Source organism: Erithacus rubecula (genome assembly GCF_903797595.1).
Source record: "Erithacus rubecula genome assembly, chromosome: 12".
In the NCBI taxonomy this organism is placed as follows: Eukaryota; Metazoa; Chordata; class Aves; order Passeriformes; family Muscicapidae; genus Erithacus; species Erithacus rubecula.
In genome coordinates this window covers 209,726-233,758 of record NC_136664.1, presented here as the reverse complement: position 1 = coordinate 233,758, position 24,033 = coordinate 209,726, and the positions used below count along the sequence as shown (strand labels likewise).

Here is a 24,033-nt window from a genome sequence, read left to right as displayed (position 1 = left end):
CGTTGGCACTGAGCACACACAGCCCAGGGATTCCCATGCACAGGATGGGCCAGCAGCAGGTCTGTGCTCACACCTCACTGTGCATCCACAGCCAAGGCGCCGCTGGCACGCACAGACCCATGCACTGAGCCACCTGCCACCGTGGGGTGGCCCCAGGCAGGGCGGGACAAGGGGACACAACCCTCAGCCTCCCCTGGACACACCCGGCTCCTCCTGGACACACCTGGCCTCCCCTGGACACACCTGGCCTCTCCTGGACACACCCGGCTCCTCCTGGACACACCTAGTCTCTCCTGGACACACCCAGCCCCTCCTGGACACACCCAGCCTCCCCTGGACACACCCAGCCCCTCCAGGACACACCCGGCCCCTCCTGGACACACCCAGCCCCTCCAGGACACACCCGGCCCTTCCTGGGCACACCCGGCCCTTCCTGGACACACCCGGCCCCTCCAGGACACACCCGGCCCTTCCTGGACACACCCACCCCCTCCTGGACACACCCGGCCCCTCCAGGACACACCCGGCCCTTCCTGGACACACCCGGCCCCTCCAGGACACACCCGGCCCCTCCTGGACACACCCGGCCCCTCCAGGACACACCCGGCCCCTCCTGGACACACCCGGCCCCTCCTGGACACACCCAGCCCCTCCAGGACACACCCGGCCCCTCCTGGACACACCCGGCCCCTCCTGGACACACCCAGCCCTTCCTGGACACACCCGGCCCCTCCAGGACACACCCGGCCCCTCCTGGACACACCCAGCCCCTCCTGGACACACCCGGCCCCTCCAGGACACACCCGGCCCCTCCTGGACACACCCAGCCCCTCCAGGACACACCCGGCCCCTCCTGGACACACCCGGCCCCTCCAGGACACACCCGGCCCCTCCTGGACACACCCGGCCCTGGCCGCGCCCGAGCACGGCCTGAGCAGCTGCAGGGGCATTGGGAGGGCGGGCAGGCCCTGCCCTGGCTCCGGGCTGCTGCCAGGTCCTGGCCAGTTCTGAGGATGAGGCCCAGCAGCTGTGAGCTCACAGTGGCACCTGGGCGAGGGTCACACAGCAAGCCGGGGGCGCAGCATGGGGAGAGCATGGCACAGCAAGGCTGCGGTGAGCACGGCGGGCTCACAGCCCCACACAGCTCTGCCCTGCTCCTGCAGCAGCCCCAGCCAGGCCTCGCCTGCGGCGGCACGGCAGTGCCATGGCAGGGCTGAGTGACACCCGAGGGGCTGAGGGCTGTCTGGGAAGTGAGAAAGTTATGGCCCTTCCCACAGGGAGAGAGAGGCCAAAATACGGCACGTCGGGGGAGGCTCCTGCACCTCAGGATCAGCCTGAAGGCTCCTGCAGAGGTCTGCCAGGGGCAAAGGAGACACCGCCAGAGCTGACCAGCTCCATCCAGCAGCTTCAGCAGGACACACAGCACTGGCAGCCCACGGTGAGCAGTGTCAGCCATACGCTCAACCCAGGCACTGGTTGTGAGGCCACAGACTGGTGGTACAGGAGGTACAGGAGGCCTGGCCAGCCCTTGCCTGCACCACCAGGACTGGGGAGAGCACAAGGGGGATTCAGCCCTGCAGTGGCTGCACTGGTTCCACTGTCACCATTTCCCACAGTGGCCACAGCTCACTGCAGTGTGAAAGGTGTCCAGGGCTTGGCTATTTGTGAGCCAAGTAACTGTCAGAACACGCACACACGTGGGGCAGTGCTGCCTGGTGGGGAAGGGCTGCACAGTCCATTGCTGCTTGCACAAAAGCAGGCTGCCAGCATTGCAGCCCCAGTGCCTGCCCAGACAGGAGCTGCAGGATGGGCTGGCTACAGCCACAAGCTGGACACATGCTGCTCATGCCATGTCCTAGGACCAAAGGCAAGCACTGGTGCTGGAGCCACAGGATGGGGAGCCCAGAGCACACCAGGACACACAGCAGGAGGATCTGGACCCAGCTCAGATGCTGGCCATGATAGAGGCATTGCAGCTGGACCTGGACTTCTGCAGGGAGACAAACCACAAACAACTGGTCCAGCTGCAGGAGCAGGAGCGTGTAGTGGAGCAGGAACACCAGGAGCTGGCCATTCTGATGCAGCAATTCCAGGCACTGATGGGCAAGGTACCAGTGCTGGACACAGTGGCCACAGACTGAGCTGCACGTGTTCCTCACTGCCACTCCACTACAGGCTGGAAGCCATGCCTGCCCCACAGCCTGGGCAAACACCTGGAGCCCCCAGGGGAGGGTAGAGAACACCTGCCAGCCACAGGTGGCTCTAGCACCACCTGCACAGAGCAGCCTAGCCATGCCTGGCTGGCACAGCCCTGTCCACCCAGCTGAGCAGAGCTGGAGGAATGCAGACCCTAACAGGGACCACAGGGATGGCTTTCCAGGGCTGCTGGGTGTCTAGGTACTGCCACAAACAGAGAGGGCACTGTGGGGACTGCACAGAGAGGGCCAGAAGCCAGCAGCCTTCCTGCCTCCCACCTGGTGCAGGCCACATTGCTATGTCACAGGCCCTGTACAGCAGCCCATTGTCCATGGGTTGTCCCAAAATCTCCTTCTGCAGCCTCAGGGTTATCCCACACTCTGCTGGGTACTCACAGATCAGTGATGCATCCCTTGACCTGAAGGACCAGGCAGTGCAAACAGAGGTCACCCCCTACCTGACTGCCCACAGTGATTTTGACACCAGCCACGACATCCCACCAAAGACCAGAGAGCTGCTCAAGCAGGTCAGTGCCAGCAGCTCCCCAGCAACTGCACCAAGCCTGGGGGCAAGCAGCCAAGGGGGCACATGAGCCATGACAACCACACTGCAAGGCTGACCCCTGCTCCCCTTCCCCCAGCAGCCCTGGGACAGGGTGGGAGGCAATGCAAGCCTGCCCTCACCATCTCACACAGCTGGGCACTGGCCAGCCCTGGGCACCCTGTGCCTGTGCTCAGGGAAGGCACACAGCACAAGGCCAGCCCACCACACACTGCCTCCTCTGCAGCTGGGGGTACAGGAGCAGAGCCAGGGCCTGCAGCACAGCCCAGCCCGGCTGCCAGAGCAGCTGGGAGCCACCCAGGCCCAAGTGCAGCAGGGTCTGCAGCAGCTGAGCAGGGACAAAGAGGCCATCCGAGGCCTTCACCAAAAAGTGGCAGAGCTGCAGCAACAGGTGAGGGCAAGGTAGGACAGGACAGATGCAGCCTCAGTCCCAGACCTCTCTCCTGCCTCCAGCAGAGGCTCAGTCATGGCCAACCACCCTTCCTGCCCCACAGCTTTGCTTGCAGGTGCAGGACATGGAGAGCCTCCAGGCAGAGCTGGACCAAGCTCAGCAAGAGAGTGCCAAACAGGCAGAAAAGATTGCAGCCTACAAGACACACAGGCAGCAGCTTCATCAGCAGCTGAGGAAGATGCAGAGCTTCAAGGAGCAGAGCAAACAGAAGGTAAGGATGCCTCAAGTCTTCCTGTGAAAAACCAGGAGTCTATGCTCAACCTGTGTCTCACTGTGCCATGGGCAGACCTCCTCCCTCCAGGAGAGGCTGCAGGAGCTGAGCAGCCTAGTCCAACACTGGCAACAGCTACACCTGGACTGTGAACGAACTCTGGCTCAGCGAGAAGAGGAGCTGGTTGTCTGCAAGGTGGAGCTGGCTTTCCTTAAGGAAGAACTCAGCAAGACAAAGAAGGTGCAGGACACAAACAAGCATTCAAGAACACACTACAGGATGCAGGAGGAAAACCTGTACCTGATGATCAGAACACCTGAGCAGCCCCACAAGTGTGAGCAGCAGAAAAAGTGAGAAATCCTGGCACAGCCTGGCCTGAAACACGGCTGGGCCAATGGTCCCAAGTGTGCAGGGGCAGCTGGGCACTAGCTGCCTGTCCAGGGCATGGGCTGTGAGTGAACTGCCTTGCAGGAGTATGGGCCAGGCTTGAAACAGGGTCAGGCTGTATTTGTTCTCCAGGTCACTTTAATTTTGTGCCCTGTTCCAGGTTCTACAGGGCAACAACCTGACAGCACCAGGCCTGCATAATTCTGTAGAGCTACCTCCACCCAATATCCACCTCCAGGACAACAAGCAGCGCACAACAAAGCAAAGATTAAACTGACAACCTTTAAACAAATAAAATTATTTCTGTTCTGTAGCAAAATTAGTGCCAGGCACCAAAGCCTTCCAGGGCCACAAGCTGTAGAGACCTCAGAATACAGTGATCAGGGTAGCTGGGCACTACCTTAAGCCTTCTCAGAGACCAAAGCGCGCTGGGGTGCGTCGTGGCGTCAGCGGCTCCCCCTGCTCCTTTCGCCCAGGGGTATAGATTTTAGTAGATCTGTCAAGGAAGACAAGGGCAATTAAGGAAAATGCAACCTTTTCCTGCATCATAATTCCCACAGGGAAGCTGGGATCCTCCCCACAGCAAGCCGGGGCAGGCGGGGCCATCACCCACCTCGCGCTGCCCAGCGGGTTCCGACGCTCCTGCTCCTCCCGGCGGGCACGCAGCTGCTCCTCTGCCAAGGCCATCTCCTCCTCCATGGCAGACACCTCCTCCTTGGCACGGCGGCGGTTCTCCTGGAGCAAGGCAGCAGCAGCTCAGGGACAGCAGCCTCCCCGCAGGCCCACAGGCTTGCTCCCTTCGTGTCAATGCACATGTACAGCAGCAGAACGCAGAGGGCCTGCAGTTCATCCAGGACAGAACACTTACCTGGCGTGACTTGCCAGCATGTTTGATACTGTAGAACATGGGGCCCAGCTCTGCCAGCCACTCTCCATCCACAGCAGTGACACACTGCATGTATTCCTGCAGGGACAGAAAGGCCAGGATAGCAGGATGGCATCCCTGGGGCCAGGTCACCATTCCCAGGACCACAGTAGCTCCCTTCCTCCCTCAGTCGCCGATGGCACTTCTCAGGCTGGGACCATACCCCTTCAGACAATTCCTCCTGGCCTCAGAAGCTGCTACGGGTTGGATTTGATAAGACCACAAAGAGGATCAAACATATCCCACAGAAACTAGAGAAGAACAATGGGGGAAGGACAAACAGATGACACAGACCTGCCTAGCTGGTATAGATTGGAAAGGCTCATATCTTCAACTCAGATGGATTTCAATCTCACAGCAAAGTCCTCCCATCTCCCTTGGAGCACTCACCACCCTTCCTGCTAGCCCTCAGCTCAAGCTCACCTTGGTAGTCATAACCAACTCATGGTACACAATGTAGTCTGGCGTGTAGCCCATGCCAAACAGAGAGCTCGTGGGGTGCAGGTGGCAGGGCATGCCCGTGCGGATGTTCACATACTCCCCAATGCCCTACAAAGACAAGTGTGCTTAGTCCACCTGTTCCCAGGGGGCCTTGCAGCCCCCAGGCAGCTCAGACACCTCTCACCTTCAGCTTTGCAGCCTGATGAAAATAAGCAGCACAGATGCACTTCCTGACAACATCCCAGTCTGTGCCACAGGAAGCCAGGCTCATGCGCTGCTGCACCATGATGTCCTTGAGCTGGGCCCGCACCTCCCGCACCTGCAGAGTGTGTGCTGGTCAGAGCCTCCTCTGCACAGGGCTGTCTGCCCCAGCCCCAGGGCCACGGCCTCACCTTGCGCATGGCCTTGGCGTGGATGAAGTGCTGATTGCACCACAGGGTCGAATAGCTGTTGTTCTTCCACTGCAGGTAAACGTTCAGGTAAGTCAAGTGATCGCTCTCTGGAACAGCAAATTTCTCCCGCACTTGGTCACTCTCCTCCTCTCGGCCCTGAAGGGCAAGCAAAGCACACAGGTTAGTCAAAGGGCAAGCAAAGCACACAGGTTAGTCAAAGGACAAGCAAAGCACACAGGTTAGTCAAAGGGCAGGGAAGAGCCCTGAGCTGCTGGAACAGCAGCATCTTGTACCTTAGGCCGGTAAAAGATGGCAGGCACAGACAACATGGAGACAACGAGCAAGATCTCAGAGCTGCAACCCATGTCACAGGAGACAATGAGCATTTTGGAGAGTGCAGGGTCCAGTGGGAACTCCACCATGAGACGTCCTGTAGAGGTCAGGCCACCTAGAGGAACAGAACAGTGATCACTGATCAGCAGCCGGGCAGGCCCTAGCTCCATGGGCTGGCAGCTGACCCCAGCAGCCAATACCTGTGTTATCCAGGGCTCCCAGGATCCACAGCTGGTACATGGAGTTCAGCATATTGTCCTCAGGAGGCGGATCCATGAAGTGGAACTGCAGCAGGTCCTGCACACCCAGGGACTTGAGCAAGAGCACTACATTGGCGAGGTTGGTGCGCTGGATCTCGGGCACCGTGGTCGTCAGCAGCTCATTCTTGTAGGCACTCTGGGTGTAGAGCCTGGAAAGAGATGCCAAGAGCACGCTCCTCCTGGTTCCAGCCACGGCATTCCCTACAGACTGGCCAGCCTCTGCCCAGCCCAGACCATCATGGCACAGGACAGCAACCCTGCACCCTACAGCAGGACCCTGGGGAGGCACTTGCAGTCCAGCCAAAGTGTGGTCTCCCCAGCACACTGGGGCATCTGGGCTGCAGCACAGCACATGACCAAGCATGCCCTTCCCTGCTCTCACAGCATAGCCTGGGAAAGGCCTTTGGCTTGGCTCTTATCCTGATGGCATCCAGGGCAGACCAGCCACAATGAAGATGGGCACAGGAAGAAAGCAGAGCACATCCTTTCCTCTGCAGAAGCACTGTGTGCAAAGGCCTTCAGGCCTGCCTGCTGCCCACATCCCTCAAAGTTCGAGATAATGGACAGCTCCAGTAAGAAAAACATACACGACCTGGTGCCAAGCTGAGGGCACCACAGGAGCACCAGTGACATGCCTACCTGAAACAGTGGCCTGGGCCTGTCCGGCCAGCTCGGCCAGCCCTCTGGTTGGCATTGGCCTGACTGATGGGGTAGATCTGCAGCGCATCCATGCCTATACGGGGGTTGAAAACCTTCAGGGCACAAGAAGATCAGACACAAGTTAAGAGGAAGGCTGAATCATGACTTCAGAACTCCCTCAACCTACCCCAGAAAACAGAGATAGACAGTACAGAAAACCCTGGCTTACCTTCAACTTGCAGTAGCCAGAGTCAATCACAAACATGATACCATCCACTGTCAGTGAGGTCTCTGCAATGTTAGTGGCAACGATGCACTTCCTGACCCCATCAGGAGCCTACAAGCAACTAGACATGAGTCACACCCATGGCTCTGCTCCACTGAGGAGTGCAGACAGGGACAGGGCTGACTCTTGGGAAGTGGGGTGGGGTACATGCTTTCTCTCACCCTCCATATGAAATACCAAGGTACATCTACACCTCTCACCCCTGCTCTGTACTTTCTCCTGCTCCAGTTTTCCCTGTCTCCACCCTAATCACAAAGCACACATCTGCACCTTCTGAAAGATCTTGGCCTGCAAGTCTGAGGGCAGCTGAGAGTAGATTGGCAGTACAGCAAGAGCAGGTGCCTTCTCCAGCTCCTCAAGGTGCTCCACAATTTGCTCTGAGGTCACCTAGACACAAAGACGGGTGAAAACAGCAGACTGAAACAAGGGGGTAGGATAGTGCCTGTCCTTCCAACTCACCTCAATATCTTCCTGGCCAGGCATGAAGACGAGGATGTCTCCAGGAGCACCAGACAAGTGGACCTGCAAGGCCTGTTTCACTGCAGCCTCCACATAATCCTCCTGTGGGGTCTGAACAGCACAGCCCAGGTTAATCCAGACCAGAATCTTTACCTGCCCTGTCCTGTAACACACCACAGCCACCCCTATCCTGTCCTGTGTGATCCCCTCAGTGTACAGCACATCAAGGTCACAACCCTCTCCTGCCAGCAGAATTCCTATCCACAAGCTTAACTATACCTTGCTGAAAAGAATATCCACAGGGAAAGTGCGCCCAGGAATGTGGAAAATGGGAACGTTCCCGAAGAAGGAGGCAAACTTTTCTGCATCCATGGTAGCCGAAGTGACAACAAGCTTCAGATCCGAGCGTCGGGCGACCACCTGGGAAGGAGATGAACAATATGCAATATTTGTGCATGGCTGTGGGCTGTTTTCATTTTACTGAGACAATGGCACGGGACAGAGCTTCTGCTGTACACCAGAGGCACTGGCTGTGCACGCCAGGAAACACTGATGCTCTCTGGTCAGTGCAGTTAAAAAGACCCGCCAACCTCGGTCAGGAGACCTTAATCCAGCAAAAACCTCTGTCCTGGCAGTTCTGACATTCAGCCAGCAAGACTCTGCAGCATTACAGGAGACCCAACCCCCGGAACCAAGGAGCAGATGCTGGAGCAGCTAGAGAATGCGGCAGCTCTGCTTCCCTCCCTCGTGGTGGCAGAGAAGAGCCGTGGCCAGCCCGGGGCAGCACCTCGCGGAGCAGCCCGAAGAGCACGTCGGTGTTGAGCGAGCGCTCGTGCGCCTCGTCCATGATGATGGCGCTGTAGTTGTCCAGGTCTGCCTCCCGCAGCGACTCGCGCAGCAGGATCCCGTCCGTCATGTACTTGATGACGGTGCTCTCCGAGGTGCAGTCCTCGAAGCGGATGGCGTAGCCCACCTGCAGGGCGGGACGGCAGCAGTGTGGTGCAGCCCCGCGCCCGGGGAGCAGCCCCGCGCCCGCCGTGCTCACCTCCTCCCCCAGGCGCACGCCCATCTCCTCGCTGACGCGCTTGGCCACCGACATGGCGGCCACCCTGCGGGGCTGCGTGCAGCCGATCATGCCGTAGTCGGTGTAGCCGTCCTCGTGCAGGTACTGCGTCAGCTGAGTTGTCTTCCCGCTCCCCGTCTCCCCCACCACGATCACAATGCTGTTGTCTCTGAGGAAAAGGAAAACTGTTTCTTCGTGCACCTTCAGAGAAGGGCTGTTGTGCTCTCCGGCTAAGCACCACCCTGCTCAGGTGGGAGAGCCGAGCAAACACAAAGCAGTGGGTTGTTTCCTGAGAGCACAGTTTCCCAATGCTCACAATTCTACAATTCCCCAAGTGAGTTCCCAAGCACAGGCCAGTGCCCTGGGGACAGCCTGGCAGCCATACCTGAGGATGGAGAGCAGTTCCTGCTGTACAGCAAAGATGGGCAGGTATTGTCTCTGCTCCAGGATTGATTTCTTCTTAGCAAACTCACTGCTGGCTTCGCTTTTTTCTTTCATGTGTTCAGCAAACTTCTGCTCTGTTCTAAAGAAACACTGCAAGTCCTGAAACTGCCTCTCCACATGCTTTGCTATGCCTGCAGCCCCTGTTATACCCTGTGCAGAGTAATTCAGAGCAAGCCCCTACTTGTAGTCCACTTTGCCATCCTCTGTCACCATCTCGTCCTTCTCCTCCTCTTTCTTGATCCCCATAATGTCTCCCAGTTTGGTGCCTGCCAGCTCCCAGTGCTTGTGCTGAGCCTGCAAGGAGAGAGAACAGCGTAACTTTGCCACAGCAAGCACAGACAACCCCAATCCTACTCCTAAGACTAGGAAAAGGATATTAGTACCACAGTTCCCCAATGGAGAATGCACACTCCATTCCTACATCATGTTCCCCTCTTCCAAATGTACTGAAGCAGAGTTTTAAGACACTGAAATGGACATAGAGACTTCAAGCAAAAGATTACCAACTGCCTCCTAAGAAAAGAGTCCCAATTGCTGATCCTTCCATTAAATTTGAACTGAAACCTACACAGAATTGAACCAGATAATCTTCCTGCCCTTGCCAACTGCTCACAGGCCTTCCTCCCACCTCTGCTATCAGTTTAGCTACCACCACTATTCCACTCATAGCATAAGAAGGTCAAATACAGCCCAGTTTCAATGTAAGAGGAACACATCTGTACTTTCCCCACAGCTATTATGTGAGCTTTAGAGAAAGTCCCTAGAAAATACCCCCAAAAACTAATCTGCTACCTTACCCCACACTCCTCCTCAACTCTTCTGCTGAGACATGGTAAAGTATGTCCTCCTGCCATACCGCCTCCTGACAGTCTCTAAGCTACCTGGCATTCTTCCACCTGCTTCCTTCTCCCATAATCCAAATGTCCAAATGTAGTGATTTATGTCCCAAAGCAGCACCCAAGAAAATCACACCACAGCAGCTGCTACGAGGCAATGCAGTAAGCTGGGCAGCCACCATGTCCCAGCTCACATACGTATCAACTCCTTATCATCGCTGCTGCCAAGGCCTGAATGCTGCAGAGTCCAAAGAAGGCTGTGAGGAACTGCCCCACCTGCACAGTGGGCAGTAAGGCAAAGGGCTGCAGCATACCCTCTTACGCTCCTTCTGCTCCCTGTGCTTGCGCACCAGCTGGCTGCCCTTCCGAGCTATGATGGCCAAATCCGAGGTGGCATCCTTCACAGGGATGACTGGCTCTGGCTGCAGGGAAAAGGCACTGCTTTGTTAAAAAGGCCTCATGTGCACGGCTCCCTGCCATCAGTGCTGCATCTCTGCTGCTTCACCTGCTTGGTGAAGACAATCCTTCCATCTAGGAAAGGAGGCACTAGATTGTGCACCAACAAATGCACTTTAGCAGAGTTATCCTCCTCAAAGTCTTCATCCACTTCAATCCGATGGACCACACCACTGGTCAGCATGCGATTTGTCTCCCAGCGCTCATTATCCTGCAGGAAAACAACATACCAGGAACACAGTGAAGCCCCTCAGAAAGTCACAGAGACCACACCAGCACACCAAGCCGGGTCCTGGGCTCTGCACTGACAACAAGATGGTTCTATCTTAGTGAGCCTGAAAGTAAGCACAAAAGGAAGGAACAGTAATTGGAAGCAGCAGAGTACAGGAAACTGCCCATGTGAAGCACATGGTCAACAAGACTGTCTCCAAGGAAATGCAGGATTGGCACTGTCTGCAAGGCAGTCAGAATACATCAGGAAAGCTGACTCAGTCGTGCTCATGTAAAGAGAGCAGCTGTCCCCAGCATCCACTGGGCCAACAGTGGACAGCCCCAGTAATGAACCTTGCACTCAGAACAGCAGGAGCATGGTACTCTGCACTCCTGCTGCCCTGGACACTGCAATCCACCAGCCACTCCAACTGTGAATTCTGCCCGTGCAGGAGCTGCTGGGCTGGATTTTCTAGGGAAACTCAACCACAGTTTCCCTGTGAACACTCCCTCAGCCTGGCCTGAGAGTGCCCTTCTCCACCTGAGAGCAAGGGCTCAACAAGTGGATCTTTCAAGAGGCAGCCAGCTCCACATGTTCAGAGCAGCCAAGCCTTGGCCTTACCTCATTGATCTGCCGCCGCTGTGCTGAGATCCGCTTCTGCCTCTGCTTGTGCAAGTGCTGCTCACGCTTCTTCACGTACTCCTCCGAGGAGTAAGCCAGAGGGTTGTGAAACTCATCATAGCCCTCATCCATCATGTACCAGTCCCGGTCAGCTTGCTGGGAAGGGAGAGGTGCAGCACTTAGTTCTGCCCATTCCCCACAGCCTGCGGCCCCAGGCCCCTGGCCTGTCCCAAACTCTCACCCTCTGGTCATCCTCCCACTGCTGCCGCTCCTCTTCTGTCTCAAAGGCGATGCCCTCCTCCCCTTCCATGCGCCGCCCTAGAGTGAGCCACATGGTCCAAAAACTTCCCAAGGAATCCCCAGTTCTGTGCCACAGGAAAGGGGATTCCACACTGCCCACCCCGGGCAGCTCGGCCCAGATTCCTCACCTCTCCCTCGGGACAGGCGTGGCGTGGCCCCCAGATGCCTCCGGTCATCAGCCCACTCATTGTATTTGTACGATGGGGTTGGCAACGGCGTCTTATCAGAGCACCGGCTCCTCACAGACCTGGAAACACAGCAGCTGGGAGGAGCTGGTGCCCACAGGCAGACCCTTCTCATACATGCAGAGCCCCTGCTCTGCAGCTCCACAGCTCACAGCCTCAGGCACCAGTACCTGTCTCGCTCCCGCCGGTCCGTGTCCCGCAGCCGGTGGCTGCGCTCTGAGTCTCGACAGGAAGGTGTAGGAGATGGAGATTCCCACTGCGAGCGATGGCCACTGCTGTAGCTGCTATCATCTTCCTCCCAGCTGGAGCGAGATGGTGTGGCTGCATCTGGCAGAAGAGATGGGGCTTGTCACTTGGGGTTCAAACAGTGGCCCTGAGCACCTGGAGCCACCTAACATCTTCTAAGAAATGAGCATGGAGAGAGGGTTACCCACTGAGCCTCCCTCTAAGAGAAGGGGCTGACCCAGCGATTGCAAGGATTTCCGAAGGATCATATTTCCATCACACAGACCCAGAACAGACCCCACTGTGCAAAGATCTGCCAGAGTTTCAAACATACACAGCTGGCACATTGCTTCCAGACCCAAGCTGAGCTGAAGTTTTATGCTTGCCTTAACCACAAACATTATAAGGTACAACAATATTTTCTATCATCCTTGTCCTACAATAACAGCAGGAAGCATAAAAAACTCTGAGCCCGTCCCTGTTAGGTCTCACAAAAGAGCTCTACCGGGTCCCACTCCCACCTTTGGGCCGATGTCGGGGGCTCTCAGGTTCACTCCTCCTGCCACTCCGCTCTGACGAGCCATCCCTCTCTGATCTGCTGTGATGACTCCTCTCCCGCTCCTCTGCAAAAACAAAATAGGATCAGGTGTTTATTGCACAAACGAGCTTCCCAAGTCTGCCGCAAAAATCACCACAAACATTAGTAAATACTACAAACAGGGCAAAAGACAAGCCCAGACCCAAACCAAGAAAATCCACAAGGGTCTCTGAGCAATTACCACGGTCTCGTTTCCGATCGTGGTCGCGATCCCTACTGCGTTCCTTCTTCCTGTCCTTCTCCTCCTTGGAGGAGGCAAAGACTCCATGTTCGCGACGCTCCCTTTCCCGCTGCCGGCTGCGTTCCAAGAACTCCTCGCTGACACCCCCAGTGTAGGACGGTGTCTCCACGTGGACAGAGCGGTAATGTCTGGGCAGGCAGAGCGGAGAGAAGAAATGCTCAGGAGCGCAGAGCAGCAGCCGCAGCTCCGGCCGCAGCCTCTGACAACCGGAGCTGCGGCCCCGCCGGTCCCCGCCCGCCCGCCCGCGGACACCAACCCCCGCAAACGCCACCTGCTCCTGCGAGCTCTGCGGCTGCTCCGCTCGGCCTCGTTCTCTTCCTCCTCCTCGGCGCTGCCCGCTTCGTCACGACCTTCTTCCCAGTCCTTATAGGATGCGACACGGGATCGCTTCCCCCCGGCCGCCTCCTCCTGGCGCTCCCGCCGCTTCTGCGCCGCCAGCACGTCCAGTCCCAGCAGGGAGACGCGCGGGGCCGGTGCTTTAAAGACGTGCTGCTCGGTGCCCCGCGGCAGAACCAGCCCGCCCGCCTCGCCGCTCGGGCTCGTCCCCGACAGCCGATGCAGTGACTCGTCGCTCGCCGCCGCCATCGTGGCCCCAGCCCCGCGCGGGCCCCGCAGTTCCTTCAACGGCCGTAACCCGGCTCCCGGAGCGCCGCCATGGCCGCGCCACAGCGCCCGGCGGGAGGAGCCCCTCTAGCCAAGCGCACCATAGACACGGCGGCCAAAGCCTATGGCAGAGCCGCCACCATAGAGTCCCAACATGGCCAGACAGGCCGCTGGCGGACTTCCGGCGGTGCGCCCCACACGCGGTCACGTGGTCGCGGGGCGGAGTCGCGGGCGGATGGCCCGGCCCGGCCCGGCCCGGCACGGCCCGGCACAGCGCGGCGCGGCACGGCACGGCACGGCACGGCACGGCCCGGCGCGGCACGGCACAGCGCGGCACGGCACGGCACGGCACGGCACGGCACGGCACGGCACGGCACGGCACAGCGCGGCACGGCACGGCACAGCGCGGCGCGGCGCGGCACGGCACGGCCCGGCACGGCACAGCGCGGCACGGCACGGCACAGCGCGGCACGGCACGGCGCGGCAGAGCAGCACACAGGACCAGGCGAGCCAAATGTTTATTGACACTCAGTTTTGCTGTCCACAGGGAAGCCAAAACACAGTCCTGAAAAGGAGCACTGTTGTGAATGCCCTGTCCCCTGCGCCACCCATCAGACCAGGACCTTGTCTCAGTCCCAAACTGCCCAGCACTGGAATTGTCACACCCATCCCTGGTCAGCCATGGCTCCTCCCAGCTGGACCTTCACAGTGCAGCACGTCAGCTGCGGTGATCTGCTCCAACCGCCTCCATGACGTTCCTGAAGCCCTGCTCCCTGTCAGTGACAGTGTGGTGGGATGGGGCTGGCACTGTGGCTCAGTGCCACTGCTTGGCCACCAGCACACAGCTGTCCAGAGCCGTCCCAGGACCAGGGGCTCTCAGGGATGTGCCTGGCCTCCACTCACCTCAGCAGCTCCTCCAGCTCCCGCTTCACTGCCCCCACCACGGGTGGCCCATGGTACACGAGTGCTGTGTACAGCTGCACAAGCGAGGCTCCAGCACGGATCTTCTCCAGGGCGTCCTGCCCACTGCTCACCCCGCCCACACCAATAATGGGCACCCGGCCTGCGGGCAGGGCGCGGGGTCAGCACGGCCCAGGAGCGCTGGCAGGCGCCCGCAGGCCCGGCTGTGTCACCTTGAGTGAGAGTGTACATCTCCCTGATGGTCTGCGTGGAGAGCTCCCGCAGGGGTTTCCCACTGAGGCCCCCCGGCTCCCCACGCTGCCGGCTCCGGAGGCTGCTGGGGCGGCTCACCGTGGTGTTGCTGACTATCAGCCCATCCACACCTAGCTGCAAGGGCAGGCGTATGAGGACACGGCCTCCCCACCCCTCCCCTCCCCACCTGCCAGCTCAGGACCTCCCAGCACACAACCCTGAAGCGTGCTGAGGGAAAGGGCTGCCCCTCACTGCCTGGGTCACCCAATGCCTGGGCCCTCACAGAGTCTGACCGACCCAGGACACCATCCCTACAGCAGCCAGAGAGGTACAGGTATACGTGTCTTTTAGAGAGGTGACTTGCCAGGATCACCACAGTTCTGCCTCCAGTGGCCTCCCCTTCCTGCCTCCTCACCTCACAGACAATGCTGGCGATGTCCTGCTTGTCCTGTGCAGTGAGGTCAGGGGCAATCTTCACCAGCACGGCTGGCTTACGCTCGCAGGGCAGCAGGTCCCTCTCCGCCAGCACCTGTCAGTGCACGTGGCAGGGAGATGCCTCCTTCCCCAGCTAGGACCTATGGACACCCCCCACCACAGGCCCTGCTCATCTACATAGCACCAAAAACAGGAAAGGCACTGTTGGCACAGGGCCAGCAGGCAGGACCCCAGCAATGCCTGAAGCTGTGGGGTGGACAGCTCACTGCCTCTTGCAGGAGCAAGTGGAGGGCAGTGTCTCACTGCTCCTGAGCCCATTGCTGGGATACAGTGCCCTGGTACGCCCCACAGCAGCAGCTGACCACGGACATTTTAGTGGTCCTGCCCACCACACAGGAAAGCCACCTGCACTCCTCCCTGTGCTCAGGGAAATCCACTGGCTGCAGCAGTGCAGCTGCTGCCAGGAGACGGGATGCATCCAGTGCTGGAGCTGTGATTTGGGCTGGCTGGGGGGAGGCACCCACCTTGCTCAGCAGGTCCCGCAGCTCAGCCTTGCCCTGCAGGTCCCGCAGCCCTGGGGTATTCGGGCTGGACACGTTCACAACAAGGTAGTCAGCCAAAGGGCCCAGTGTCCGGACGCCAGCCACATAGTCAGCTGCAGCATCAGTAGAGCTCTTGTTCTTGCCCAGGTTGACTCCAAGAGGCATTCCAGCTGGAACACAGACACAGCTGAGCTAGGGCAGCAGGACCAACCACCACCCAACGGCCAGAGCACCTGAAAAAGGAGGTCCCAGGATCAGATGAAGTTAAGGTGAGGATATGCAGCCCATGTATTTTATTAGGATGGGTCTGGGACTGTCCTGCAACCACAGGAGCACTGCTACAGCCAGCCCAGTCAGCAGCTCTCAGCACCACAGCCTTCAGCCCAGCAGAGGTTGCCCTCAGGATCTGCCCAGCTGGGGTCCTCTTGGCTTTGGCTACATAAGCACACACATCCTGCCCAAAGCAGCAAGTGAAGCTTAATCCCAGAGAAAACAGCAGGAGAAATGTGCCTAGTCACAATGCCAAGAGGGAAACTACAGCCCTAAGGGAGTCTTACTGTTCAGGTGTTCCTTGCTCCAGCCAAGGTGCTCCTCTACCTGGACACTAGCATTACACACCAGTCCTGGTCTACAGATAACCAGGAGATGCCCAGACCTACCCCGCAGACCCCAAGAGCAAAGGCTTACAAGCTTGTCTCACCAGCAGTGAGCCTGATCTGTGTCTCCTGGCGGGCTCGCAGCCTGCGCTCCACTGCGACGTGGCCATGGCTATTGAATCCATACCTGCACCAGGGCAGAGGCTGGGTTATGTCTGCAAGCCCTGAACAGGACATGTGAGAAACACAGCAGATGTGTTTTGCTCAGCACATCCAACCAAAAGCTACCACAACACCAGCCGCACCTGGGACCACCCAGATATGCACCCTCCCTCGCAGCGGGCAGGCTGCAGGACATGGCACGGCAGCTGCCCTCACATCCCACCTGTTGATGACTGCCTCGTCCTGTGGCAGCCGGAAGACCCTGGGCTTGGGGTTCCCTTCCTGGGGCTCGGGCGTGACAGTCCCCACTTCCACAAAGCCAAAGCCCATCTTGTACAGCCCGTCCACAGCCTCACACTGCTTGTCGAAGCCAGCAGCCAGGCCGAGTGGGTTGCGGAATCGCTGCCCGAGGACTCGCACCTCCTGCGGGGCCGCGGCTGAGTGAGAGCCCACGGACTCCAGGAACCATTGTCAAGGCCCCTCTCCGACCGCCCTCCCGACAGACCCGACCGCCTCCCCTGCGGGCCCCCTGCTTACCCCGCGACCCTCGCTATCCCTCTGCTGTAGCCGCCCTTCCGACCTCCCCGCTGCCCTCCCCCGCCCTGGAGACGCACCAGCGCGGGCCCGTCGGGACGGGCGGAGCGCAGCAGCCCGAGCGCGGCGGCGCGCAGCGCCAGGCCGTGCGCGGCCTCGGGGGGCAGCGCCCGCAGCGCGGGCATCACCGCTGCCGCGTACAGCCGCTCGTCGCCCGCCGCCAGCGCCGATCCCAGCAGCACCGCGCAGCCTCCCAGCGCCAGCGCCCGCAGCCGGCCCTGCGCAGGGTGTGAGCAGCGCACCATCAGCGATCCGCCACCGCCAACCACACCCGGCCCGTCCCGATCCCGTCCCGTCCCATCCCATCCCGGCACTGCCCGCTCCAGTCGCAAGCGGCCGAGCCCGGTTGTCCCCAGGGTCCCGAGCTGCCCCGCTAGGACGGCCCCGGGTCCCCCCGGCCCCTCACGCGCAGCGGCGCCGCCATCACGCCCAGCCCCACGCGTGAAGGCACTTCCGGGGGCCCCCCTCTGTGATTGGCGGAGCCCGTACCCTCCCAGCCAATAGCAATGCAGCAGCTGTGGCGGGCGGTGCGCGCGCACGGTGCGCGGGAGCGCGCTTTATTGGAGGTACAAAGGGCCCGAGCGCCGGGGAGCGCGCACGGACGGGAGACGGACGGGACAGCTGCAGACACTGCCACGAACGGGTACGTTAGTCTCGGGATGCCTCGTCCGTGGCTTGGGCAGAGTAAACAAGGTGCTGCTGCGTATCCTGTCAGACCACACTCCATGCCTCACCCCACACCTCAGTGGCCCATAGCTGCTCAGCACCCGTGAGAAAAGCTGCTGCATCAAAACCCCGAGGCAGAAGCAGAGTGGGGCCAGTCACATACTTTGTAAGTCCAGACAGAGAGTGCAAACTTCCTGCAAACTTCAAGCAGACCCCACCGAGAACACCATGAAGGCCAGCAAGGGCTCCTTAAGAGAAAGCCTCTGCTAGCAGGCACGGAGCCATCATGGAGGCAGCAAGGAACAGTGCCCAGAACATCATGTACAGCTTCCCCACACAGCTACCCAGACTGACAGGGACTCTTCTCTGCCTCACTCTCACAACATTCCCCACAGTTCATCTCCTGGAGCAGCAAAGATCAGGAAAGCGGCAGCACCTCGTGTAAGTACAGCAGGAAGAGAGCTCAAAAAGAAGAGCACGTTCATTGGAGGTTAATACAAGAAACCAATTTCAAAGGGAGTCTGTTTCAGAGAGATGTGTCAGTTCCTTCCCCTGCAGCCCAGGAAATTTTACGTTTTCTTCTTCAGCTCCTCAAATCTCCGTGAAAGATCATCGAAGTCAATGTCTTCAGAGGCAGAAGAGTTGGCGCCAGCAGATGCTGTTGGCAGCGTGTCTGGCACAGATGGCAATTCAGGCAGCACAAAGTTATCAACAGTATTAGGAGCTCCAGCTCTTGGTTTAGGAGAAGCTTCTGGCTTGGGCTCAGGCCCTGTTTGTAAGAGAAGTATCATTGCACCTCACCATCAGCACACACTCGCCAGGCCAAACAGAGCCCCACAGAGGAGCAGTCATTCCAGCAGCCAGTGGGTTTTTCTGAATAGCCCTTAACACCCAAGGTTTTCCAAACCTCTACATACTCACCAGGCACTAATGCAGCAGGATCCTTGTCAGTGTTGGGCTCATCAATCTGAAAAAGACTCTCAGTCACTACAGCTCTGTCCCACCAGGCATGATCACATCAGCACACAGACAGAGCTCAGAGGCACAGCTCCAGCAGAGCAGTGCACACTCCTCCCCACCCCTAGCAAGCAGTCATGGCTTTGCAACAACCTACCTCTCTTCACAAGAAACAGGCAGCTCTTCAGCTTTTCTCTCCCTCCTTGTCAACTAAAGCAGCTTCACTGATCTGGATCAATCCATTATCAGGTCTGAAACATTTATCAAAGCCACCACCCCCTTCATCCACATCATCACAGCTCCTTGCTGCCTTTCTTCATAAACCACTGACAGGCCCTTGTGATTAGCAGCAGGGTATGAAATGACCCATCTCAGGTCTTGGTCTGAGAAAAAGGCTCATGGCACACTCAGCTGGGCTAGTAAAACTTCTTATTCCCCACATGCTGCAGCCCTCAACATCCATTCCTACTCAGGTCACCTGCACTGCTGCACCTGTGAGAACACAAAGTGTGAGCACCCACAATGCTCAACTGTTCTCCCTACTCAGGACAATGCAAAAACAAAGAGCATGTAACCAAAAGGAGAGTGGGAGGCATGATGACAAACCACAGCAACAAAACCAAGACAAGCATAGAAAGGGAAGCCTCTAGTTTCTGCTTTGCTGTCCTCAGGGACTGAGGGAAGTCTGTTAAAGGAGAGTCTTTAAACACACAGCATCTGGGTGAGCCAAAATTGTCATCCAGGCTGTTATTTAGTTCAAAAGCCGTAATTAAACAGCCTCAAGGTGATAAACCCTTCACACTGCAAAAACCAGAACTTGTGAATTCTGCTCATTAACTGTTTATCACCACTTTAACAATGCAGCAAGAGAAATCTTGGCTTTCCTTTGCAACCAAAGCACAGAGCTGAATGAGGAACTTCTCTCCACAAGTCATTCTTCCATCATGTGCACTCAGTGACTCACTACAAGCAACACCAGCACCACCCCAAAAGCTCCAAAGGTTGGCAGCAATATGCTTTACAAACATTTCCCTTCTCTGTGGCTACCAGTGCACCCTGAGGATCCTCTTGCTGCCTGCAACGGCCACACATCTCAGGCACTTACGGACTCGTACGTGGGCGGGTTTGCTGGAATTGGTGGTGGGTGGATGTTACTGAAAGGCTGGTAGGTCCCCACTGGCAGGCCACTGAAGTTCTCCTGTACAGAGAGATCAGTCATGCACCAGGCACCACACGCCTACAGCTGCCACAGGAGTCACAGGAAGCAGAGTCTTAGATAAATGCAGGCAAGTATCCAAGTGGGCAAGAGTTTATGCTTACAAGGAAGAGATTCTCAAGTATTAAGTCAGATGTAGTAAGCTGGAGCAGGCAGTCCCAGCTAACTGGATTGTGAGTTATTCTAAAGAACCAGCACAGGTAAACATTTCACGAAAAGTACCATGCCAATGAAGGAAATACTCTGCCATTTCTGGCCCTATGTGCAGTATTGCAGAATATGAGAGAGGTCTGTGGCTCACACAAGGCTTTCAACTGCCCTCATTTGTGACACAACAGCACCTCAATGACCCAAACCTGGCACAAGCCCTCAGCATGTTTATGCCTGGGTCAACAGCCAGCTGATAATACTTGGCCCAGATTTTCCACAAAAAGTACTTCAGCATTACTGGGACCATATTAAGACTCCAAGCCTTCCCACTATTCTGCTCTCCAGCCTACACAGATATTCTGTAAATTACTTAATTCAGAGGATGGAGTTCTTTTCAGCTTCTACCTTCCACCCTTACCAGAAATCACCTGCAAGAGCTGTTGGCTCAATCTTGTCCCCTTGCAGGTCTGAACGCAGCTCTTCTGTATTTTTCTGTGCTATTCCCATAACACAGCACTCACCTGATCTCTTTGACTGAATCCTGGCACACTACCAGCCTACCAACTTCAAAGTGCAGCTTCAACTCCTTGACAAAAGCCTGGCAGTCAAAAAACTGACTCAGGAGTTAAGTCTGGACTCCTCTGTTCCCTGAAGGCAAAGACGGCTGGCTGGAGAAGAGGGGTAGGAACCTCCACAGCCAAGAAACAACATTAAGCTTCAGCTGCACTGCCAACAGCCGCCATCCCATGCACTCTCACACCAAGAAGATGGCCTCCTGACACACTGAGCTACCAGGTACAGCCAGCAGGCACAGGGCTAAGCACCACAATGGGAGTCTTTAACAGAAAAAGGCAACACACAAAGCCCAGGAACTTACCGGTCCCTTCGCAGGTGGATAGGAGAAGGGTGGATTTGTTGTTGGCATGGGCATAGGCATCATCACAGGCATGGGTACTAACCCATCATGACCCATCATTGGGGCTGTAAATCCTCCACCCCCTCCATGGCCACCCTTCTTCACATCATCCGTGAAGCCCACATCAATCAGATCTGCCTCTCCGCCTGCCGGGGCTTCAGCCTGGAAAAGGTGGGAGAGCTCTGCTCACCAACACACCTCTTATGATCACAGCCTTCTGTAAGCACTAGATGCAGCATGTATCAATAGACGAGATGAGAACACACAACAAGAACAGAACAGAGTACAGTTATACAGTGGTATTAATGGGAAACAGAACACGAACCAGGCTGTAGCATGTGTAACTACTGCCACATGCCATAGAGGTGCATGATGGAACAAGGGTCATGCTATGCTGGGACTGTACAGAAGACACAAAAGCACAAGGACCACCCAGTTCACTGAAATGCCACATTCTGGGGCTCACTCACCATCACCACTGAGTCAGGCTCATAGGGTACATTGTAGTTTTTTGCAATCTCAATGAGGTATCTCTCCACCAGGATCTTGGGTGGTGCTTCCACGCTCAGCTTGTGCATCAGCTGGAACAATGCAGGGCAATGTAGCACCCAACAGCTCTGTACCAGCGCCATCCCAGCCAGGGCTACCAGCTGTAGGGAGCAGCAGGCAGCCCTGGGGAGGCCTCTCCACCCAGTACAGCATGCTGCAGGCAGCCACAGCCCAGGGCTCTATTTGCCTTACCCTTCCCCATCCCCAACCAGCAGAGCATGGCCTCAGCCACATGCTCCAATGCAGGTGGGTCCTGGCTGCACAGCACCTGCCGTGCTCCAGAGTGACTGCAAGCATCAGCCACTAGTCACAGGCCCAAGGGGCAGCAAGTCTCAGCAGGTGTGGCTGCTCTGCCAGCCCCACCTGTTCTACCAGTTCATTACCCTGTCATTGACTGTCCCAATCTGGTTTGTCCGGCACAGCTTCCCATACTCCTTGCTGTACTTAGCACACAATTGATCAGCAACCTGAAGCGAGAGAGAAACTCTAGAACATGCACACCCCTGCTTTCCCCTGCCTCAAACCACTCACCCACCTCCCTCCCCCATTGCTCCCACTGAGCACCCCAGTTCAGCAGCTACAGCCACCACAGATGCTCCAAGGACATTTGGTTTCCATCTGCAGAGCCCATAAAGTCCTCTGTTTTAATGATACAAAGTCCCAGACAAGGGCTTTCATCAGTATCTGGCAGCATCACCTCCACCCTGCATGTGCAGCGTCCCTCAAGCAACCCTACTCACAATCTTCAACTCGGCCACTTCCGACTGGAGGCGTGGTGCAGCCCAAATCAGTGTTGATACTGCCTCTGCCAGGCCAGAGTCCAGCTCCCTGAAACCAAAGAAAACAATTCTCTCTCCACTTCATACGCCAAGTCTTTGCTGCTTTCAATCTGCTTAGCCTTTAAGTTCCCATCCTACACACCGGGCTCCAGTCTTCCTGACATGGGGAAGAAAAGGTCTCTGGAGAGACAAACACGGGTGCCCCTCATTCAGCACCCCAGATGGGCCCCCAGCAGTGCCCGCTCCCACCTCTGGGACCCTCTCAGCCAGAGCTTACTTCATGGACTGGATCAAGCCGAAGCGGGCAAGCAGCAGATCACAGTACAGCTCCAGGATCTCCATGGCCTCCACAAGGTAATCTTCACGGATGATGTGCTCCACACGAATCCTGGCACGCTCATCTTTTCCAGCTGCCAGGTAATCTGCAATCTCCTTCCTTGCCTTCTGGGCCAACTCAGCTGCAGCACACATCCCAAGCCCAGTCAATGTGCTGGCCTGGGCTGCTGCCTCCAGACCACCCCCAGTCCCCATCACACAAAGCCACCTCCCCACCTCTCCCTATCAAACCATTCAGCCATGGTTGGGCAGAGCCCTTATGTCCAGGTCTGAGCACACTTAACTCATGGGAGAAAGGAAAGTGGACTTCAGGCTGCTGGAAACACTCCCCAACCAAAACCTCCCTGCAGTGTTAGAACCACAGACTTTACCTGTGTCAGGGCAGAGCAGGTGGGGAGAACCTCCCACAGCACCCAGGGAGTTCCCCACTGTGCTGTCAGCACACACAGCCCACAGCTACCACCTGACAAACTGCACTCTAACAGCTACCAGGAAGGCCAGACTGTGGCCAGCCTGCTCTTCCAGCTCCTTGTGCACCAGGGCAGGCTGTAAGGCCTGGGTGCAGCAAGGAAGAGCAAAAAAACTACTCCATACTCAGCCCGTGAAAGTACCCCAACTAGAGAAATACCTTCTCAAGTCTCTGGAGCCCCAAAAGCATCCTGGGTCCCACCTGCCCCCCCAAATACTCACTCTTTTTTTTCTCCAGCAGTTTGAGGCGATTGATGACGAGGCGCAGGTTGACTCGCAAGCGCTCTGCCTTGAACCCAGAGCCCAACATGATTAACACTTTCTGTGGAGAAGAGGGATGGTCACTGGAACCAAGAACTGCCAGTCAGCACACCAGACGCTGTTTTACTGTGGGAGAGGCCAAGAAATTCCCTGAACAAGAAGGCCCTGGTCTGCCAATCTTGAATCATGTTATTACTTTTCCTACTTCACAATCTTGCATCTCACGAAGACCAACAGGATTACCCTTAGAAACTTCGAGGAAACTTCTGGGACATTTTTTATGTAACAGAAAAGTCAGTGGAAGAGCCAAGCCCACCTATATCCTATCAAAATACAAGTTATAAACCAGGTATATCATTAACTCGATGACTGTAGAAACTAAGGTTGTAACAGTCTCGTCACCAGAAGCAAAAAGCCATCGTTCCACTTTCTCCACACTCTTCTTGCCTACGGAGCACACGATTACTCCCAGGAACCAGTTTAACGTATTCACCCTACAGAAAATAAACTCTAACAGCACTCAGTTTGCCAAGAATCGTTCATAACAAAAAAATAAGCTTCCTTAAAAGATATCACATAGAAAGACCTCGGTTTGCATCTCACATCCCCATCCCACCCTGGCGGCTGCACTGCCCAGCGGGAGCGAGCCCCGGCCTGACCCGCTGCCAGGACAGCCGCCAGCCACTGCAGGCGCCCGGCCCCGTGCTCAGCGACACTTCGGACAGGGCACAGGAGGCCGTGCGTGGGCTCCGCCGGCGCAGCTGCACCAGAGGGCTGAGGGCAGAAATCTCTCTTCCTCCGCAAATAGGTGGCATCAAGGAAACACCCCACAGCACGAGCACAGCAGGTACCAGGAGCGGGCCACAGGACTGCGGGACCCTGGGGAAGGGCTCCCCACCACCTCCTCGGACGCCGAGCGCTCCCCACGGC

At 57.3% G+C, this 24,033-nt stretch overlaps 4 protein-coding genes across 7 annotated transcripts; 1 reads left to right on the top strand and 3 right to left on the bottom strand.

Annotated features, from left to right (window-relative positions):
• The first annotated feature begins 1,096 nt into the window (after positions 1 to 1,096).
• PMFBP1 (polyamine modulated factor 1 binding protein 1) lies at positions 1,097 to 4,125 on the top strand. Its single transcript, XM_079316417.1, has 8 exons — positions 1,097 to 1,113; positions 1,278 to 1,438; positions 1,860 to 2,108; positions 2,594 to 2,722; positions 2,984 to 3,148; positions 3,252 to 3,419; positions 3,495 to 3,769; positions 3,967 to 4,125. Exons 3-8 carry the CDS (start codon positions 1,950 to 1,952, stop codon positions 3,986 to 3,988), a joined length of 918 nt encoding a protein of 305 aa, XP_079172543.1. The 5' UTR covers positions 1,097 to 1,113; positions 1,278 to 1,438; positions 1,860 to 1,949; the 3' UTR covers positions 3,989 to 4,125.
• On the bottom strand, positions 4,089 to 13,472 carry DHX38 (DEAH-box helicase 38). The gene is made up of 26 exons (XM_079316416.1): positions 12,993 to 13,472; positions 12,662 to 12,849; positions 12,404 to 12,505; positions 11,828 to 11,984; positions 11,601 to 11,719; positions 11,414 to 11,490; positions 11,173 to 11,328; positions 10,390 to 10,551; positions 10,199 to 10,306; positions 9,230 to 9,342; positions 8,990 to 9,127; positions 8,587 to 8,773; positions 8,329 to 8,514; positions 7,821 to 7,961; positions 7,542 to 7,652; positions 7,353 to 7,469; positions 7,026 to 7,133; positions 6,797 to 6,909; positions 6,098 to 6,306; positions 5,858 to 6,012; positions 5,565 to 5,720; positions 5,357 to 5,491; positions 5,155 to 5,280; positions 4,675 to 4,770; positions 4,420 to 4,541; positions 4,089 to 4,302 (listed from the first exon to the last, which is right to left on the bottom strand). The coding sequence occupies exons 1-26, from the start codon at positions 13,304 to 13,306 to the stop codon at positions 4,218 to 4,220; spliced, it is 3,681 nt and encodes a 1,226-aa protein (XP_079172542.1). The 5' UTR covers positions 13,307 to 13,472; the 3' UTR covers positions 4,089 to 4,217.
• A 473-nt stretch (positions 13,473 to 13,945) lies between these two features.
• DHODH (dihydroorotate dehydrogenase (quinone)) lies at positions 13,946 to 17,516 on the bottom strand. Of its 3 annotated transcripts, none has more exons than XM_079316152.1 (9): positions 17,295 to 17,516; positions 16,826 to 17,023; positions 16,435 to 16,634; positions 16,154 to 16,236; positions 15,436 to 15,623; positions 14,892 to 15,005; positions 14,458 to 14,611; positions 14,228 to 14,387; positions 13,946 to 14,097 (listed from the first exon to the last, which is right to left on the bottom strand). In XM_079316152.1, the coding sequence occupies exons 2-9, from the start codon at positions 16,928 to 16,930 to the stop codon at positions 14,043 to 14,045; spliced, it is 1,059 nt and encodes a 352-aa protein (XP_079172278.1). In that variant the 5' UTR covers positions 16,931 to 17,023; positions 17,295 to 17,516; the 3' UTR covers positions 13,946 to 14,042. The 3 variants fall into 3 exon arrangements, with proteins under 3 accessions (XP_079172278.1, XP_079172277.1, XP_079172276.1); XM_079316151.1 differs by lacking the exon at positions 17,295 to 17,516 and adding an exon at positions 17,212 to 17,260; XM_079316150.1 differs by lacking the exon at positions 17,295 to 17,516 and having other exon boundaries at positions 16,826 to 17,060.
• Positions 17,517 to 17,911: 395 nt separating this feature from the next.
• Positions 17,912 to 23,223, bottom strand: IST1 (IST1 factor associated with ESCRT-III). Of its 2 annotated transcripts, XM_079316154.1 has the most exons (9): positions 23,065 to 23,198; positions 22,316 to 22,496; positions 22,000 to 22,087; positions 21,643 to 21,726; positions 21,181 to 21,291; positions 20,672 to 20,872; positions 19,534 to 19,626; positions 18,393 to 18,438; positions 17,912 to 18,240 (listed from the first exon to the last, which is right to left on the bottom strand). In XM_079316154.1, exons 1-9 carry the CDS (start codon positions 23,150 to 23,152, stop codon positions 18,041 to 18,043), a joined length of 1,092 nt encoding a protein of 363 aa, XP_079172280.1. In that variant the 5' UTR covers positions 23,153 to 23,198; the 3' UTR covers positions 17,912 to 18,040. The 2 variants fall into 2 exon arrangements, with proteins under 2 accessions (XP_079172280.1, XP_079172281.1); XM_079316155.1 differs by lacking the exon at positions 19,534 to 19,626 and having other exon boundaries at positions 23,065 to 23,223.
• Positions 23,224 to 24,033: the final 810 nt, after the last annotated feature.

Excerpts from the sequence above, each read along its gene's own strand:
- PMFBP1 (XM_079316417.1), top strand. The coding sequence starts at position 1,950 with ATGCTGGCCATGATAGAGGCATTGCAGCTGGACCTGGACTTCTGCAGG. Across the intron at positions 2,723-2,983 it reads CCAGAGAGCTGCTCAAGCAG|CTGGGGGTACAGGAGCAGAG; the intron begins GTCAGTGCCAGC and ends CCTCCTCTGCAG. Across the intron at positions 3,420-3,494 it reads AGGAGCAGAGCAAACAGAAG|ACCTCCTCCCTCCAGGAGAG; the intron begins GTAAGGATGCCT and ends TGCCATGGGCAG.
- IST1 (XM_079316154.1), bottom strand. The coding sequence starts at position 23,152 with ATGTTGGGCTCTGGGTTCAAGGCAGAGCGCTTGCGAGTCAACCTGCGC. Across the intron at positions 22,088-22,315 it reads GGCTTGATCCAGTCCATGAA|GGAGCTGGACTCTGGCCTGG; the intron begins GTAAGCTCTGGC and ends CTTTGGTTTCAG. Across the intron at positions 21,727-21,999 it reads AAGTGGCCGAGTTGAAGATT|GTTGCTGATCAATTGTGTGC; the intron begins GTGAGTAGGGTT and ends CTCTCGCTTCAG.
- DHODH (XM_079316150.1), bottom strand. The coding sequence starts at position 17,050 with ATGGTGCGCTGCTCACACCCTGCGCAGGGCCGGCTGCGGGCGCTGGCG. Across the intron at positions 15,624-16,153 it reads ACAGATCAGGCTCACTGCTG|CTGGAATGCCTCTTGGAGTC; the intron begins GTGAGACAAGCT and ends TCTGTGTTCCAG. Across the intron at positions 14,098-14,227 it reads GAGCTGGAGGAGCTGCTGAG|GGAGCAGGGCTTCAGGAACG; the intron begins GTGAGTGGAGGC and ends TGTCACTGACAG.
- DHX38 (XM_079316416.1), bottom strand. The coding sequence starts at position 13,306 with ATGGCGGCGGCGAGCGACGAGTCACTGCATCGGCTGTCGGGGACGAGC. Across the intron at positions 7,653-7,820 it reads TGGATATTCTTTTCAGCAAG|ACCCCACAGGAGGATTATGT; the intron begins GTATAGTTAAGC and ends TGTGCTGTTCAG. Across the intron at positions 7,134-7,352 it reads AGGCCAAGATCTTTCAGAAG|GCTCCTGATGGGGTCAGGAA; the intron begins GTGCAGATGTGT and ends AGTTGCTTGTAG.